This window comes from Haliotis asinina, chromosome 1, assembly GCF_037392515.1.
Source record: "Haliotis asinina isolate JCU_RB_2024 chromosome 1, JCU_Hal_asi_v2, whole genome shotgun sequence".
Classification (NCBI taxonomy): domain Eukaryota; kingdom Metazoa; phylum Mollusca; class Gastropoda; order Lepetellida; family Haliotidae; genus Haliotis; species Haliotis asinina.
In genome coordinates this window covers 92826479-92846982 of record NC_090280.1, presented here as the reverse complement: position 1 = coordinate 92846982, position 20504 = coordinate 92826479, and the positions used below count along the sequence as shown (strand labels likewise).

The 20504-nt window shown below is 37.9% G+C and overlaps 2 protein-coding genes across 2 annotated transcripts; one reads left to right on the top strand and one right to left on the bottom strand.

The window, feature by feature from the left end:
- Positions 1 to 2755: 2755 nt before the first annotated feature.
- Positions 2756 to 5838, bottom strand: LOC137255431 (large ribosomal subunit protein P2-like). The gene is made up of 4 exons (XM_067792876.1): positions 5722 to 5838; positions 4287 to 4459; positions 3421 to 3513; positions 2756 to 2872 (listed from the first exon to the last, which is right to left on the bottom strand). Exons 2-4 carry the CDS (start codon positions 4456 to 4458, stop codon positions 2802 to 2804), a joined length of 336 nt encoding a protein of 111 aa, XP_067648977.1. The 5' UTR covers position 4459; positions 5722 to 5838; the 3' UTR covers positions 2756 to 2801.
- Positions 5839 to 7360: 1522 nt separating this feature from the next.
- On the top strand, positions 7361 to 15779 carry LOC137255420 (mediator of RNA polymerase II transcription subunit 21-like). The gene is made up of 4 exons (XM_067792866.1): positions 7361 to 7444; positions 8704 to 8818; positions 10372 to 10472; positions 13586 to 15779. The coding sequence occupies exons 1-4, from the start codon at positions 7403 to 7405 to the stop codon at positions 13742 to 13744; spliced, it is 417 nt and encodes a 138-aa protein (XP_067648967.1). The 5' UTR covers positions 7361 to 7402; the 3' UTR covers positions 13745 to 15779.
- Positions 15780 to 20504: the final 4725 nt, after the last annotated feature.

Sequence of the window (20504 nt, the reverse complement as noted above, 5' to 3'; positions counted from 1 at the left end):
TGACCAATAGGATTTTGCATGAATATAACGCTTTCTTCCTCGGAAGCGAGGTTGTGGTCCAAGTGACAATATTATCGTTAAGTAATATTATATCGACCCCCGCCTCGCTTCCAAGAGTGAAATTGTTATGTTATAAGCAATATCATGCAAAATCCTTTTGTCCATCAATAAAATACATAATTTACTACCAGTAGAAACGAATTATGATTTTGTAAGTCTGTGAAAACAACCTGAAATAGCATTCATCCTCAGACAGGGCGCCGTCATTTTTGAAAATCGTGAAGTCACGGACTAAAAGTCCATTGGAATTAATGGGATTATGGTTTGTTTTCCTCAAGTTAGAAAATCAAAACTACTTTCTATTAGTAGTTAAATATGTATTTGAATCATGACCAAAAGGAGTTTGTATGACACAACCTGTAAGTGAAAATAGAGTGAAATAAATTTCTTCACTTGTTAAATTTACTTGGTTTGTAAACGTTCACTCACCAGTATGTACACACTTGTCAATATACGTCTTTTCATTTGGTCTCATAATCCTAATTACTATATAATCATACTTGTATGCATTTTGAAACTTTCTGAAAAGAAGCGATCTGGGAATGTATAACAGGAATGTAATATCTATACATATTATAGTTTGCCTCTATGAATCATAATTCGAACGCACGCCCTAGAGTATGTCGTCTGTATCATTACACTTTACGACGAAAACAATGACTCTGTTGAAAGCTACGACAACTTAATGAAAAAAATGCAAATATTAAAATTAATACAAGTTATACTAGCAATGCCAGGCTATTACCTTGTTCGAGGAATGTATCCATCAATATCCACAAAAACGAGTGATATATAATTCATCTGCAGATTTCCCAAGGGATGCGTCTTTTAATAGTCTAATATACAAAAAAGTGATGTATCGTTTCAGGTTTTTCACATTGCTGTATAGTCTCATTGGTTACCCAAGATAGCACACCTGGCAACTAATTGCATAATGTGCGTCATTCTTTTAAAAAAGTAATTTAGTTAGCCAGTAATAAGCAATCAATTAATGTATTGGCGGTTAATCCTATGAAGGAAGGGTGCTGTTTTCACATACTGACTCGACAGAGTTTATTCAGTATAGATTAGTAAACGTACATACATAAACACTACCTTCTGACAAATCCCCATTTAAATCCTCATAAAAGTAATTAATCAATCAGCGTGTTATCGGTTAATCCTCTGATTCCAGACACAAGGAATGCCAAATGGGGACCTTTGTCCGGTAATCAAAAAATGGCATTACCACTAATTATACCTGATATAAATTCATTAACTAAGCATCAAGTCTATGATGACAAAAAACGTGTAGGTTTATAACATCTAACACGGATTACAACCTAGCGACACCAAGTGATTTTGACAGAATCGTCTATGAAAACATCGTCTATGTAAATCGGAAACTGGGCAAAGCAGGAGACATAACTAAATGATAGTAGATTGTGAGAACATATAGCTTTCATTTTTCACAACAGCTGTCGCGATTTCAGGTTTGTACAAACCTCTGAACGAAATAGTTTACCCCTGAAATGTACATGAATTCTGCACAGTCCCTCATGGCTATACCTACTATTACGTCACGGAGACGCGCCGCTCTGATTGGTTGAAATATCTCTTGCGACTGAGAATTGTGCACTGTTATCAAAAAGGTCGATTTAAGGTAATTAAAGATCGAAATGAGCAGTTTAATGACGGGGTTTCATTTATAACGATGTCAATGAATGATGTATGCACTTTCACTCCCTAGAGTATGTGTGATCTGTAAAGTAATCAAGTCTCCATTAAATTAAGACGGCAGGCAACATGCCACGCCCTCCCAATATAACGTCCATTTATCAAGTTAATTGGGAATCATCCAATCCTTTGCTCCAATTTTGAGTAGTTATACCGGCACGAAAGACTGTCTTACATTTTCTCTGTACTCATTATTAGAGACAGCCCATAAACAGCTGAAGTCAGACCTGAGTGGTCCAGTTTTAACAGGTAGTGTGATCAGTTAATCCCATTGTTCACAAATCACGTTTTCATCTTTCCAGACATTTCCCCTAGAGAACGCTTAGATAGGATGTATTAATGCCAATCATATGGCGGAAATGTTAGATATATTGCAGGACCTGCTACTAGCATCAAATGTTCCAGTCACAAATCTGACATTCTAGTTGGGATTGTAACCCACAAACTTTCACAATTCTTCAAAACCTCAATGACTGTAGGGTAGCATCTACATACTAGCTAACACTGGAGTTTCAATTTGAAAAACCTTGGAATGACAGCGTCGCACATCAACAGGACCTACCTCCATGGTCTAGGTCACGGACGCTCCTGTCATTGCAACAATATTAAAGATTTACTATTGTTAAACATGAAATTTTTTTATATAACCCCCTCCCTGAATGAAACGGATCAGTTAATGTACAATTTTCAATTTTAAGTAAATTTGATAAATATAACCCAAGGAGTCCCGACACCTACAAAACTATCCAGCCAGAAAAAAGAAAGACACTGGTATGCTGCTTTAATTTCGCCTCCATAACTAGAGTAAATGAGTGAGCTCGGTTGCATGCCACTTTTCGCAGAATGCCAGCATATCCTTGTAAGGGGAACACTAGAAATGCACTTCACACATAGGACACATGAAGGGAATAGAACCCCGACCTTGGCTCAATTGCTACAGTGTGCTAAACATGTGCTTATGCATGAACAACAAAAGCGATTTTGGTGGTTTGTTTTTTTACTTGAGTAAAATATACATTTTTGCTTTAGTCAAAGAGTCCGAAGCCCATGTCCTCGTCTTCTGACTCTGACTCTTCCTTCTTTTCCTCTTTCTTTGCTGAAAAAGAGAAAGAAATATTTGTCTGTATAATATTTTTTTCAAGTACTGACACCTGGGAATCAATAAAACAGTGTTATCTTTTTAGTTATAAATTTTCAGAAAATGTTCAATGGCTGGTGTTTAGTTTCTTATTTTTTTTTCTTCTGCAATCTCATGATACAAATAGTTTTGTTTATTGCACTCAGCAATCATCAAGGTGTATGATGGCAATCTGGACCAGAAAACCCAGTCATTGACACATACATCAATCTGCACAAACTGGACACAATAACATTTATCAACAAAGTCTGTGAGCATGACTTGGTACTCGCCTCTTATGACAAGCATGAATTGTAGGGGTGAGTTCTAATCCAGATCTGATGGGTATGACATCCATTATCCGCAACGTTTGTTCAACACTGTCCTTCCTAATTTATAAAATACCACTCAAAGAGTCCATAGGGACACAGACATGATTCACACTGATATAACTAGGGATAAGCACTATTTGACAAAACCTGACCTTAACACGTTATCTGCAAAACTAAAAAGTGAACAATTGTTACCTTCAGCAGCACCACCAGCTGCAGGCGCGGCACTGCCACCACCTCCGGCGGCAGCAACTCCACCTGTTGGCACTGAGGCTAGCTTCTTCTGGCCTGAAATAAGATTGTATGACCACTTCAGTTTCTGGTAACCTGATACTTAATGAACTTGAGTGGGTAAATTGCACACAAAAATCAAATTCAATTATCCATACAATTACTGTTTTACAGTCACATCCATATTTCAAAGAATGCAGATGTTGAGTATCAGTGACATTTGATTACAAACACTTGTCAGTAGGTCTGCAATGATTTACCCAGACCTCTATTTCATTCGCTTTCAGATGATGGAATCTTGACAGGATCATTTTCAATTCAATCTTTTGTACAAGTAAAATCAGACTTAACACTTAGAATCTCCCTTTCGGGCATGAAATCCTTTGTCAACTTGGCAACGTCTAACAACAATTCTCGTTGGATAATTAGCCCTGTGTCAACCATTGGTACATGACAAGACTGAGGCCACCACATATGTGCAACCAACTAGTTGCAGGTACAGCATCGAAAATTTGACAAAGTACTGTGTGTTCCAGTCCACCAAGCTGTGAATGGGTACCCCGTAAGGATGGAAAGCCACATTAACTTGCAGCACAGAGGTAACAAGAGTTGCACAATTCCCAAGGAGATGAGACTGACAATACGATGTGCCACTGAGATTGACATACAGTGATTGAGGATGAAACTCTGAGCAAACGAGCTGGATATCAGCTATGCAAATGTCAGTATAATAGTGATGATTATTATCAGAGAAACAAAATTAAGGAGTCAGATTTGATTTTCAACAAGTCGAACAAAGTCATTGCAACCCTACTTGTCAGATTAACTACCTTCTTCAATGAGCTCATCAATGTTCTTTCCCTTCAGCTCACTTATCACTTTGGTGACCTTGTCCTTTTCAGCCTCAATACCAACACTGCCTAGAATTTTTTCAATGTCTGCAGCAGATGGGTTGTTGCTGCCACCAAGGTTGGCTAGGAGGTAAGCGGCCACGTAACGCATTCTGAAATCAAGAAACCAGTTCATCACACAACTACCACCATACTAAACGCATAACTTCTCACACAGACAAAATAATGTTGATCCTCTTGGCTTGTTTCAGCCACTAATCTGATAAGACTTGGCCAACAGAACAAGTCTTAACATTTTCAGCTGATACCTTCCCAGTGTACTGGCTAGCAACCAGTTATCGCCATTTTAAAGCGTTTTTTAACGATTTGCTCCATTATTTCTTATCAGAATGAAATAAAATTTATCTTGATAATAGATCAGCTATTCACCGATGTTTTCTGCTTTCTTACAGTTGCCGATCGTGTTTCTTTGAAATGTGGTCATCAGGGAGCGCGATAGTGTATATTGTGCTTTCCCAACAACTAACAAGACCAATTATCGCCATTTCTGATTTTTTTATGTTATTCAACTAGTGTGACATGAACTTGGTAAAAAAAAACTAATGTGTTTCAAACCTTGACATATTGAAGAAATTTCATAATTGGAATTTGTTTTAAAAACAGATTCTGATTTATCCTTAATCTTTTTTTATTACAGACAATGTAAAACTTAGCATTATGGCTTTGGATAATGTATGCTTAGAAAATGATTACCATTTCTTATCTACTTTTAGAAAGGAAGCACAATTTTCATAGGTAGAACTCCGCCTGAAAACCCCACCACCAATCAAAAAACAAAATTACAAACTGACATGCATACCTCACTCTAAATATACATCCAATAAACTAAAACAGGTATATAAACAACAATTAATAAACGAATTTTTATGTTGAAATACTATTACACTGGGAATGATTCCCTGGAGGGTGTAAAAAGAGGGGGTACGCGAGGAACTCTTTCCTAGGAATACATATCATAAACCAGCACTGTCTCTGTAGACGAATTGTTTCCATCCAAACCTATTAGGATACATGTGTAAAAGATTTCACACTATGTGCCACGTTTGCTCATCAAAGCAAAAGATAACCCTCAAACACTTCGCATAACTCAATTGAGGAGTCGGTATTCGACAAACCATGTTCTTGACATGATCGTGATAACAATCTGCCCTGAATACTAACATCCATATTCGTCACTCAAAGAGCTTCTCCCAAAGTTGGGCCAACCACGTGGTCCCTTTTGACTGGAAAATATTGAGTCCAAAATCGATTATATCATTCAAATATCCCGTAACAACCCGAATATTTCCGTTTACTGAATCTTTGTTGTATAACCGAATACATTTTGGTATTATTTAACCATTCTTTTGCTTACTTTTAAGTCTTTCGTAGACACGAAACGTTGTGCACGCCTTGATCAGATATCGTCAATGGCGGAAAGACCGGATTGAGGCTGGTGCAACGTCATATCCGGAATTCTCGGCCATTTTCGTATCCAGTTTTACGATTAGTTGACGTTTTGCTGCCATCTTTTATCAGCAGGTGTGAAAAGTGAAAGGATGCCTTTTCTATCTATTACTCACATATTTCATAACGAATCCTAATTTTTAAGCCGCTCCGGTCGGAAAATCGGCTATACTCCCTTTTGTGAATAACTGTCTTCAACACAAGGGCCTCATGCCGTTGTTTTCAGACTTACTCAGTCAACAGTTGTTAAGATAACCATATTATATTAAAAGATATCAATATTGTTTGAAAGACTAACTTAAATAACTGAAGACAGCTTTTAACAGTTTCTGTCATTCAAAGAAAAATTGCTGGTAAATCAAGAAAATATTTCCTGATATGTTGAAATGTGTGTTAGATATCATTAAGACAATTACCATCATATTGTACACAATCGTATCAGGACCTGGCTTAAGATGTGTTAGAATCAAGATATCTTGAAGTAATATAATCATATCCACAAATGCATTTATATTTCTAAAATTAAATGACAGTTATCATACGACTTTATTAGGTCCACTTTCAGGCAGTACCTACAGAAACTACAGGTCCCTGATAAATATGGATCCGACGTACAGGATAGAACTTTAAGAAGAGCTGTCTGAAATTACGAATATCACTACAAAAGTTTAATGTTAAAGATCTTATAAAGAAAATGCATATTATAAAAATAATTCTTTTTGCTATTTTTGTAATGAAGGCTATGTAGAGGATGAGTTTCGTGTTCTTTACATTTGTGAACATTGTGAGTTTCTTAGAAACAGACACCTACCTATGGTCCCAACTGTGTACAAAGATGAACAACAGTGAGTGAGTTTAGTTTTACGCCGCACTCAGCAATATTCCAATTATAAGGCGTCGGTCTGTAAATAATCGAGTCTGGACCAGAAAATCCAGTGATCAACACCATGAGCATCGATCTGTGCAACTGGGAACCGATGACATGTGTCATTCAAGTCAGCGAGCCTGACCACCCGATCCCGTTAGTCGCCTCTTACGACAAGCATGGTCGCCTTTTATGACAAGCATGGGTTGGTGAAGGCCTATTCTACCCCCGGACATACAGGGGTCTGATGAACAACAAATGAAAAACTTGTTAAACTCAAATTTAGACTTCCTTCATTTAGACTTTAGCAATGCAGGGGGAGCTCAGCAGTAGGGAAAATAATGTGGTTCAGGGACTGTGAGACAGACTAGTTTCTTGCCTGTATCCCGCTAGTGGCAATATCTTTGGTGTTTGTTTTACGATGATATCTGGTATGTGTACACATTCTAACCCTCTGACGACCCCATAGTATATCAGCAGAAACTCACAAAATGCACTGAACCACTACCGATGTGACTTAATTTCCCACCCCACGCATATATCTGGTGCAGGATGCGAACCAATATTCTACCAAATATGTTTTCTACAAAATTTTCTCAAAAAACATGTTTCCCTGTGTTAGAAACAACAATATTCAGATCTCGGGAAGGAAAGAGTATCGTGACTCCAATGATTGTCGACTAAAATATGTGATCTGTTATTGTAATAAAGTACACCGTGCACGATGGCGGACAGGCTGACACAGTTGCAGGATGCTGTGAATCAAGTAAGAATGGTGAACAAAGAATACGTGCATGATTCATGCCACGTTTCACACACAATAACTCTTGCCCATCTCGTGGTAAATGCAGTATGTGTGCATAATTTTCAGACGCGTCTTTGACATAAACTGAAATGCTTCTATTCCGTTGTAAACACTAAATTCAATAAGCTAGAACAGGTATGAAAAAACAATCAATGATTATATTTCAGTGTTGGCACATTACACTGGGGAAGGGGGTTAATTGATGTTGTATATGACAAGCAGGGAGGATGGGGTGTTCACTTACTTTGTACAATAATCTTACGGGAGGGGATTTCGCATTTTAGATGCAACTCCATAAAAATCATCATTACACCACCCTAGTCCCTATATGTCACTTTTCTTTTTTTTTAGAAAAGTGCGTGTTAAATATTTTATATTATGTTTTCACCTCGAATAATGACCATTTCCGATTTCTTGGAGCCAAAACCTATGGCAAAATACAGTAAATAATACAACATGACAAAAAAAAGTTTGGGTGGCGGTATTTGCCCTGTTAGCGCCCAACCCCCTGACTTCACTGTGGACCCGAACAGGAAGTGCTGCCCCAGGACGCTGACTCAAATGGTTCTTGCTTCTTGGACACATTTTGGTTTGACAGCTATGTGGCTGATATGTGTATTACAGTCAACGAAAGTGTGCCATTGGCTGATGAGACATATTACAGTCAACTAAAGTGTGCCATTGGCTGATGAGACATTTCCTTTTGTGTGGGAATATTTCAGCATAAACAAACTATATCCACAAAAGATAGACCTTTTTGTGCTGGAAGCACCACAGATTGTTTTTCATGTGAATGCTTTCTGGTAAATGACAGGTCATGATGACCATTCTGTAAGAAAATTTGGACATTTTTCTCATGTACTACAGAGTTAGCTCCCTTGCCAAGTCTCCAATGTGGACTTGATAAATGAATAAGTTCTAAACAGTCGATTGCTGCTTTCTGTGTGCACTTAGAGTATTTGCAAGCCTTAAGTTGCCCAACTATTAAAATATTTTTGTGGACCCTATTTTGAGATACCAGTAAATCCATGATTAAAACCTTTGCAAGTGCCTTTGTATTAACCCAGTCTATTGTGTTGAATCTGAATGATTCATTTGAACTTTAAACTATCATTTAAACAGATACTCAACTCTTTAAATGTTTCCAGATTGTGTTATTTTGAGAATATTTGTTATAATTCATTGCCATTTTCATGTAATTTGACTTGTTTTCTCTTCAGCAAGCTGACAACTTCTGTAACAGTATTGGTATTTTACAACAATGTGCTCAGCCAAGTCCATTCCCAAACTTTGAAAAACCAAGTGGAAAGTCATCTCCTGTTCCCCCTCAGGATGGTATGTTATTTTTATTTCAATATTATATTTTTTTTATTGTTTAATGTTGCATTTAGCATATTCATCGCATGTGTAGCTATGTAATGTCAGTTTGTAAATAACATGCTCTAGACAAGTCAGTCTGGTGACTGACATCATGAGCATCGAACTGTGCAACTGAGATACAATGAACGGTTTGAATGTGTACCAGATGCTTGTTCATTTGAATGACAAGTTGTATCAGTCATCAAAGGGTTGCACCCAGGTCCAGTAAATACATTAAAGTAGAAATAGAGGCAGGTGTGATGTAAATGTATTACATATTGCTGTAAAATGTAAGAGAAACATGTACACAAGTTCAGCATGTGCCACTGTGTGATAATGTCGAATGGCACACAACTCAGAAATTAGTGATGTATTGTGGTAAACATAGTTTAGAGGTATTGTTTCAAAGAATGATGTTGTATGAACAAGAGAGAGTTAATCAGTCTTCTATCGTGTACAGATAAACACCTAAACTATTTACTACTTCTTTGTCTCTTATGAACTTCTAGCCCATAATATTACATTGAACTAAATCCAGATCTGACATGCACCAACAAAGACAATAGGGTTGATCACTAAACATCTGTTATTTGTCACTGAAGACCAATTGGGACTCTGATCATCAAAGCATAGACTTATTGAGGATGGGTTTCAATTAGCTCTTAGCTTGTCCTTACAAAGGGTAACTTTTCAGCACAGTCCTTAAGCATGAAGACATTCAGCAAATAATTATTTGTACCTCTTTAATTAGTACACATAATGGACTTGATATAAAGCACAGACTCAGGGGTTCTTTTTGAGCAGATAGGATAGCGTTTATAAAAGTCTCCCTATATCTGATTGTTTAATAATTATTTTCAAATCATACTGGGCAGTAGGTAACCCAGTTGTTAGAGTGTTCTATTGTCATGCTGAAGGCCAGGGTTTGATTCCCCACATGGGTATTTCTGGTGTTTCACTGAATATAACTGAAAGCTGTATAACCCAACTCACTCACTCACTCACTCACTCACTCACTCACTCACTCACTCACTCACTCACTCACTCACTCACTCACTCACTCACTCACTCACTCACTCCATGAAGATCCAGGATAGAACAGGTTTTCAACAACCTATGCTTGCCACAGAAGACGACTATGCTTGTCATAAGAGGCAATTTACAGGATACAGGATCGTTTGGTCAGGTTCCCTGACTGGTTGACACATCATCAGTTCCCAGTTGTGCACATCAATGCTCATGCTATTGATCACTAGATTGTCTGGTCCAGGCTAAATTATTTACAGACCGCTGCCATATAGCTGGAATATTGCTGAGAGTGGCGTAAAACTAAACTCGCTCGATCAAATAATGCTGTTGAAATGTTACAGCAAATGATGCTGTCTTACTCAAAACTAATCAAACCAACTAACTATTTATTTACTACAGGTTGTGGATCTTTAGCAGCAGTTGTGGAGATTAAATGCAAATAGTTACAGGATTTTAAATTCCTAGTTATCATAGCTGCTACATGATTCTATATTTGACAGATTATGCAGTATTGTTCTCGAAGCTGATAGCCCGCACAGCCAAGGACATCGATGTGCTCATCGACTCACTGCCCAATGAAGACTCCTCCTATGATCTGCAGGTAGGCAGGCCTATAACCTTGTAGCCTAAGGGTCATTTAACTGGTCCATCAACGTCCAAAGGATATATCAGATTTTGTAATGAGTAGATTTACAGTCATTTGCTTACTGTAATGGCACCTGTAAAAGTGGTCAAAGGGAGTCTCATTAAAAATTCACAAATATGAGGTAACCGAAACAGAAGGAACACAAGCAAACTTTAGTTTAGTTAGTTCAACTAGTCCAAAAGGCTGTTTGATGTGTGTAATGTGTAAATTTACCATTATGTTCTATTTACTAAAGCATGTTTAAAAGAGCTGAAAAGATATTCTCATCAAAGTTAGACATTCAACTCTGATACCACTCAGTGTTGGGGTTTTAGGACGAAGAACAAGAAGAAGAAGAATATTTTATTATAGTGTCACACACTTCATAAAAGTGTCCAGCTAACATTGGCCTATGAGACACTAAATACATATAGCACATGATGTATATAAAAGTGATATATTAAAAGGTTAATACCGTAAAATATCACAAAAGAGAAAGATGCATAAAATTCAGCCTGACCTGGTAAGGTCAATTTAATTGGGTCATTTTTGGGTGTTCCTAAAACACAACATGGAAGAAACTGTTGTGGCTATGGATTTTATGTGACATTTGTTGGACAATATGTAAATAAATTTATCGACTGAAGATAAGGCATTGAAGGATCTATCATTTATGGCTAGTTTCCTAAAGAGCTCATCTCTGATATCATTATAGAAACTATGTTCAACAAGAAAACGGACCTCATGCTCGACAAAGTTACGACTACAAAATTTGCATGTGCAAAATTTGCAACTTCCATTTCCAGTGGCAATGATCGGCTTCATAACTTGCTGAGGATACTTAGATGTGAGCAATTAAATAACTTTTACATAACATTCAACAGAAAGAGTAGGTTTGAATAAGCGATAAGTACATAATTTGTTGCTGTTGGGAAGATTACGATCATTCCGCAAGCCAGCAAGTCAGTCATTGTGATCATTATAGGTCACCTTGACAGGTCAGGTCAGGTGAGACCAAGCACACTTTGACCTTCCAGTCAAAACGAATAATGTGGGTTCAGTCTAAAATACGTCTTACAGTTCAGTCCAAAATGCTTCTTTTGTTTCTGTCTTGCTTTACCCTTGTTACGAATCCTTCAGGTGTAGATATCATGACACTCACAAATGATAGGGTACAATCCACACCAAGATGATAGTACAGCATACTGTTAGCAGCTGTTTTGGGGGATTTGTTTTTTGCATTTGAATTTCCTTGATTATGTCCATTCTCAAAATACAGAAGTCAGTTATTAGTGTCTGAATGCTTTGTTCACTTGTCCCTAGAATGTAGGTTGTCAGATGCTGATGTGACCTTTTAAGATGTCATGTATTGTACTTGAGTTATACACAGGGATTTACGGGACACTAATTCCTTTGTCCTATATGCATAATAATTAACAACAGACACTGCAATATTTATTAGTGAGAAAGGTCCAGGTAATTTTGTTAAAAATTATGATCAAGTAATGATCTGCTGCTAGCGGGGTTATGTGTCATTTGCAATTTAATTATTATAACAATGTGATGATCATGATACACAATACAATAAGAGTTACTGAATTGCAACAATATTACATAGTATTCATTATAATATTAAAGTGTATGGCACTGACGTTTTGTAGTCAAAGACCACAGAAAATTGAAGTAGGAGTTCCATCGACCCTCAAATAAAGGACTCAAGGTAATTCCTGTAAACATCTTATTTTAATGAGTATGACCCACAGTGAGCAGAGCAGGAAGTCTACCTGGTCATGTCCTTTTTCAAATATGCTGAAGCTATCAGAGTAAGAATCAGTTGTTGAATTTCACTATAAGTTCTATTCAGTGATGAGTGCGATGTAAAACTGAACTCACTCACTGTATTCAGTGACACCCATTCATTGCCTTCAAGTGCTACATTGCCTTGAAAGTGGTTACCTGTAAGTCCTTCCACACACATCAAAGCTGTTAAAACCAGTTCACTCTCTCACTAATTTTCTCAGTGGATTTGTTTTTAATGTATATAACAGAGACTTGAATAAAATCAAGAGAGAATGATTCTATCTATCTAAATGTTTAAATGCAGGATGTGAAATTAACTCTTTGAGGTAGCAAATTTGCTGTAGAAAATCTTATTTTGCTACCTGAAAAAAAACCACAGTAGCAACAATTCCCACTCAGTATTTTCTAGTGAAACTGCTTATGTTCATCAATCAGCTGTCATTTTCAGAGGAAAGATCTGCACTTGTGCACTTTCACTCGTAAACTTACCAATACTGGAATTTTAATTTTTGATAAATGCTCATCGTAGCTTTTCTTGGTCAATGACTCATTGCAGTATTGGCATAATTTCAACAGAGAACCAGTCAGCTCAGTGCGCATGTGCAGAAGTATAAAATTACTGTCTCATATGTTTGATGATGGACATTCATCAGTTCCTGATACGTAAACGTGATAAACCATCATCTGCTAACACAAGAAAAGTTATTATTTGTACATAGCTTGATAAATACAAGTATGCAGAGTTACTTAACACGCTATGAGTTGATTATGTAATGTATTTTACGCAAAAGGAAAAAATGCTGATTCCAGGTAAAAGATTTTGCTACCTAGTTTTAAACCATTTGCTGCTTCATCACAAAGTTGATTTGAAAACTGTTAAATGCCCAAGGGCTGGAACCATCCTCTCCATAATCAGATTCCAAAACAGAACAATCAGTGTCTCACTGTTGCTTTGGTGGGTTGAATAGCCTAGTGGTTAAAGTGTTTGCTTGTCACACTGAAGACCTGGGTTTGATTCCCCATATGGGTATAATGTGTGAAGCCCATTTCTGGTGTACCCCACAATTATATTGTTAGAATATATAACTAAGAGTGGCAAAAAACCCAACCCACTTACTCTTGATACAGAACTAAAACTAAATATCTGAGTAGTAAACATTTACGGACGTATCTAGATTGAAGCAGCAGGGATCAGTGAAATAAGCATTGCTCTAGTATTTTATATTTAAAAAGATGAGTTCTTTACAAAGATTAGTTACTTAACCTGGATCTCTTGGATGTGTTTCCAGACAGCAAGTCTGAGGAAGTTAGAGGTGGAGAACCAGGACGCTGCGCGGAAGTTGGAGGACGTTGTACATCGTGGCGAGGTGCTGCTGAAACAGATACAACAGGCCCTGCATGACATCGCACAGGCACAGCTGTCATGTCAGGCCATGGAGACCACGTGAAATGTGGTGATATTCACGGCTTCTGGTGCCACGGGATGCAAGATGCTAGTCATCAAGAACATTTACTGGTGTGTTGAACAGTACTAGGTGAGAGTGCTCTTTGTGAAGACAATCATCCAGATTGCTAAAATGTAGATTCAAGGCTACATTTGTGGATTGGTCAACAAATGAAAACTCTTCACAGTTTCAAAATTGAAGCAGCAGAACTGAGAGATAATCGTCTCCATTGGTCATCTGAACATCTGTTTATGACAGCAATCACTCAGAGACTATAGTGAAAATATTGCCATATGGAAACATTTCATGTTATGAATATATGCATTTTATATTTGAAGGACATTTTAATATTCCGAGTGACTTCCAGAGTGACATGGTGGATCTCTGTATTATGTGCTTGAAGATGGTAAATAGAACTTTCTCAAATGATATTCTGTAAATTATTATAAATTTAGAAAATATAATTTAGATGAGAATGTCTTTCCTTAACACTGGCATCTTTGAGACAATGTACATGTACATCAGTATCACAGCAGAGCGGGCCTGGTGAGTTAGCCTAGTGGTTAAAGCGTTAGCTCCTGCTGTTTGGTTCATGTGGCAGACCCGGGTTCAAGGCACAATATGTGAAGCCCATCACTCTGTGTTATGTAATTGTTGTAGAGGCATGTGAACCCAGCTCATTCTCATCATACATCAAGTGTTTACATTACTTTAATTTGACAGTTGGCCACCAGGGCCTGCTGTTGGCTGCAGGCTTTACCATCAACAGGCCCTGAAGAAAATCTACGGGCCCATTTTGTTACTTCAAACCAATAAAAACAAAATAGACTACACTGTACACAGTTTCAAACTGTTTCTTCAAAATCAGTTAGCTAAGCCTGTGTCCCAGATATGTTTTTATTAGTTAAAGACTTGTGCTGAGATTCCCATGCGCCAAGTGCTGAAATACCAGGATAAAAGCAACATACCGGTATATGGGAAAGATTCCAGTTGAAAAATAAGAATTGACAGATAGTTTACTGAAGGCCTCAACTACCTGCAAAACTATGAAACTGCCTGCCTGATACAATAACAACCTGCGCTTGGCCTGCAGGCCAGTGATTATTTGGAACATTGTGTTCATCCCTTTTTTTCATATTATTTGTCAGATCAGCGTCCAAGATTGGGCAAATACTGTAAACATTGACCATTTACTCTTTGTTTTTGTGTTGTTAAAATTAGTACTTTAAATCATGAATTAGTGCAGAAAATGTTCGTGTCCATCACTTTTATTAATAAAAAGACACATTTCTATGTTTTACATTTTCAAATATGACGTTATGTTGTGTTTACTGGAGATGAAAGGAAACCATGGATTACATAGCCAGGTTCAGAACATAACATAGTACCACAAGTTGTAGCAGCACCTTGTCTGGTGTCAGTTTGTTGACACAAGTTTATGAAGCAGTTGACACAGGGGAACAAAGTGTGGTCGCATCTGTGTTCTTGGTTCTTTGTGAAATGTTCTACTGGAAACCAAAATAGGGGCAATGGGACAGCCCAGTGGTTAATGCGTTGAAGCTGAAGACCTGGGTTCAATTCCCCATGTGCATTCTATGAGTGAAACCCATTTCTTGTGTCCCACCTCAGTGATATTGTAGAATATTGCTAAAAGCATCATAAAACTATACTCACTCACTCACTCACTCACTCACTCACTCAATCAATCAATCAATCAATCAATCAATCAATCAATCAATCAATCAATCAATCAATCACTCACTCACTCACTCACTCTTACCAACATGCTACAAATGTCCAAGATGAAAACATAAGGGCTGTGTGTTGGCAAATAAATTGTATTGCAATATACTGTGATGCGGGCATTGTGATTCATTGAAAACGTACCTGTTTGACACTGAATGATGCTAATTGTGTACATCAATTTACATCGTAAGTCCCCAGACATATTTGGTTCTGTTAATAGCTGTCCCAAAATAAGGTCGCACTCATGGATTCTATAGTAGATAGAGATAATAAAAAAATCTCCTTGTATTCAGTATGTGTTCTGTACCCAATATCATTCTATTCCAATCAAAAATGCTATCATCCCATACTTTATCATGGAATTCTATATCTGCTTTGATGATTTCATTTGTTGTTTGGTTTAGAACTTTTTATAATAACTGTTTAGGTATGGTTTTTGTCATGAAGTACAGATAGACAATGAGGTCACCAGAATGGAAGGTCACATGCTTCCTTTCCTGACCCAGAGGAAGACACTTGAGGAAATCCGGTTAGAAATATTAATTAGGTTACAATATCTGTTCATAGACACAGCCAGGATGTTATTTTAAAACAATTTCAGAACCATTTAAACACTAGATATTTATTAGCATAATAGACAGTTCAGTTAAAGGATCCAGAATGACTTCCGTTTCCATTTTAATAAGATAAATTGTTTATACATAATAATGTAACATAAATAATAAGTCCATTTGTATTGTGCTCTATATCAATAACCATGTGATTGTTCATGGCACTGTCATGTGTGTGTGCGTGCGTGCGTGCGTGCGTGCGTGGTCACATTACTTCTTTAGCAGGTATGTTTTTAAGCTAGACTGCGTGCGTGCGTGCTTGCGTGCGTGTGTGGTCACATTACTTCTTTAGCAGGTATGTTTTTAAGCTAGACTGCGTGCGTGCGTGCGTGCGTGCGTGCGTGTGTGGTCACATTACTTCTTTAGCAGGTATGTTTTTAAGCTAGACTGCGTGCGTGCGTGCGTGTGTGGTCACATTACTTCTTTAGCAGGTATGTTTTTAAGCTAGACTGCGTGCGTGCGTGCGTGCGTGCGTGTGTGGTCACATTACTTCTTTAGAAGGTATGTTTTTAAGTTAGACTGAAAGTTGGCTATTGAGGGGGATTCTTTATGAGAGACATGCAGATAGTTCCAGAGAATAGCTGACAGATAGGAAAAACGCGTCTCGAGACGAGCATTTGTGTTGGTTTGCTTTTACCTTTCCATTGCTACGATTGGGGTTTTATACAAAAGTTAAGAAAATATGGTGGTGGTGTATTTTGGCTGGTGGGGTAGCCCAATGGTCAAAGAAAGGGTGACATTATATTGCTAACAGCAATGTAAAACTATGGCAAGCCATTTTCACTTTTAGTAAGAAATTAAAGATATCTTCAGTTGTTTTAAAGACATCTTGAATTAATTTCTAATACAATTATGTACACTATGATCTTAATTATTTTACAGGTGTCTTTAACACATTTAGAGATATCACGAAACACGTTCTTGATATCTCAGTAACATTTCGAGATATGAGTAATTCTATTTTGGATCTGTGTAATTAATTTAAAATATCTTCAATTTACAGATATCTTTAAAGCATTGCTGATATCTTGAAATAAAATACAGACACCTTTAGAAAATGAAGATATCTATAATTGCTTAATAAATTTGAAAACGGCTTGCCCTATAAAACTAAACCCACATCCCATTTCGTTGTATTTGGACTTCAGGTGCCTGATGCTTGAGATGCTTGTAACTGGTTCAAGGAATAATCTCATCTACAACAGTGTTTGTACAGTCAGGTACTGCAGTGACCATGTGGAAACAAACAAGACCTAGCAAACAATATTTCACAAGGACATACAGTTATACCATCTGTTCTGCTTTGTATGAATGCAATATTCTGTGCGAACTCAACAAGCAGTACCAACATATAATTCACTTCACTGTAGCTGTAATGTTTCTTCCTCTAGATGAATAGCTTGCACTACGCAATTTTGAATTCTTTCCTCATTCGAAAGTTACATGAGGCCTCACATCTTGTTTGCTTGGTTTGTGGGCTGCATTATCTTCATAGGAGAGAAAAATCAGAAAAAACAACATTTTTATACCAACAAGGATCGTATAAAAATTACAATGAAATGCTGCTATTAGAGTTTATATTTATTTTATTATTTCTAATGGCTCAGACTCAGTCAATGTTTCATGTGTCATCGACTCCCAATTGTGTAGAACGATGCTCATGATTTCAATCACTGGATTGTCTGGTCTAGACTCGATCATTTACAGTCCATCGTAATACAGCTGCAATATGGCAAACAAACTAACCATATGTTAAATCACTCTTCCACTTACCAAACTGTCAATTTAAAGTAAAAACATAGTCCGCATAACTGTAAAAAAAAAAAAATGTCAACCCATGAAGATCCGGATCAGAACTGGGTACCTTTTCTCAAGGTGATCCCATCGCTAAGGTGGTCGTAATCGCTGGAGTGTGGAGTGATACACCATTTTGATACCTGCCTTCGTTCCCCATTTGCGCAGATAGACAATCCTGATGTAAATCAACGGATTGTCTGATCCTCGATCATTTAGGGGCTGTCGTCATACTGCTGGAAAATTGCCGAGTGTTGAACACCAGTAGATGTCAACATAATTATTCAGACTTATGTGTTGTTACGCTTCGCTGGTTACAGGTTAAATATGTACATGTAAATGCTTAATACTCAGCTCCCCAACAACGCATCTTGTTGCAGTAGCTGGTTGTCACGGTATGTGACCCAGATGAAAAACCCTGAGTCTGGGTTGGAAGTAGTCATTAAAAAGACCACGAAATGGGTCCGGGGGTCAAGCTAGGTCACCTCATTTTCTTGTTGTGGTATTGTGATTTAGAGCATTGCTCTCAGTAATCACTTGATTGTATGGTCCATATCCAGTTATTTACAGACCGTGGTCATATAGCTGGAGTATTTTTAGTGCGACCTTAATGTCAAACGAAATAAACGATCTTCAAGTTTTATTATTATAAACGTTAATATAAACGTTAACTTCAAGGACGAGTGTCAAACTGCAAAAGTCACTCTCAAACATGTTATATGTCGTTGTACGGTCAAGACACTAGATTTGGCACGCATAGCTGAAAAGTCTGACCTTACAAATTAACATACCAAACGTGACCTTTCAGTAGGGCAATGAAATCAAGTCTAATATGAACATGGCGTTAAAAGCGATCAAATCTGAGTGAGTGAGTATGTTTTACGCCGCTTTTAACAATATTCCACCAGTATCACGGCGGGTGACACCAGAAATGGGCCTCACAGATTGTGCCTATGTGGGGAATCGAACCCAGAGCTTCAGCGTGACGAGTGAAAGCATTAACTACTTGTCTACCCTACAAACCCTCAATTCTTAGAATATACATCGAAATAAGTTCAAGAACAACCTAATTTCATACGGCCCAAACTGATATGTCGTGGCTGGTGTGCACTGCATCATTCCAGGTGTGCATTAGTCTGTGAGTTCCTGAACCACATTATTTTGCCTACTGCGAAGTCTTATCTGCAGAGCTAAAGGCCTAAATGAAGCAAGTCCAGATTTCCTCAGGTTCAAGAATCTCTGGTCTCCCTGGAGCTCCTTTTCAATTAAAATGGGTTTGTTACAGTCAAACTGTCACTGTTACTTGTACTCAGAGACTAGGCCTTAGCCTTGGTCTAGTTGTGCAAGTTTCACTTGTTTTGAGTAGCATATCTTGGCGGGGGTCACCGCTGGTACCATTCTGTCAGGTTTTATCCCACCAAGGGCCCACCATGCACAAAGCGACTTGAGTGCTATGATTATCTGAGAGTATGAGGGTTATTGTCCTCGTAGTCTATATGATCGTGTTCGTGGACCCATAAGACAAACACGCTGGGTTAACTCACATAGTCCTGCATAGACGTGGCGGTGGGGCAGCGTGGTGGTTAAAGCCGTCACGCCGATGACCCGAGCTCGATCCCCACATAGAAACAGTGTGTGAAACGTAATGTCTAATGTCTCTTGAGATTGCAGGAATGCACACACTCACTCACTCACTCACTCACTGTCACTCACTCATTAACAAAATAATTCTTATCAACATAATGAGAATACCAGTCATGAAAACAGCACATGTTACTATATTCAACCATAACGTATGTATTCACCCTTGGAACCTGTATTCTTTATCGATGTTAACATGACCCCCTCATTCCCTCACTCACAAATTCACTTCAAGATAGGCTCACGAAAGTCGTAGCGGTAAAATCGTTTTTTGCAAGTGGGCCCTGGGCAGCGTACAAGTTCCACCTTGAATGACCCTAGACAACGTCTAGGTAAGCTTTACGAAAACAGATTAGGATTTAGAGGTACTATGCTTACATTAATCGCAATAGATCAACAGTTAAGTGGAGGAATCACTGCTGTATAACCATGATACTTGTACATGTATATTACCTCGGCAGGGAACCAGTCGTATATACGTGGAGTAGCTTGACATGTTGACCTGACTGGTCATCTGGTCGCTGTCCTCCAGGAATAAGGTTAATTACAGACACGTCAGTGTTAAGTAATTGTTGGGGTGTATGGTAGAGCGGGTGAGTATGGTTTTATGCCGCTTTTAGTAATATTCCAGCAATACCACGGCAGGGCACACAAGAAATGCGCTTCACATTGTAATCATGTAGGGAATCGAACCCGGGTTTTCAGGGTGATGAGCGAATGCTTTAACACTTGACTACCCCCGGTATATAGTATATAGTAAAGCTACCATGATCGAATGTACTGTTACATGCATTATGAGATATCATGTTCTGTTTTCAGAGTAGCACTGATTACAGGCTGAATATAACCTCATAAACATACTATCGAACTCCACAGTCAGAATTATTTGCTATATTTGATGGCGGTTTACAATGTTAGCAGTGGGACAAATCGGTTTAACGGGCAGTATATGAGGTTTTCCGTCAGGTGGG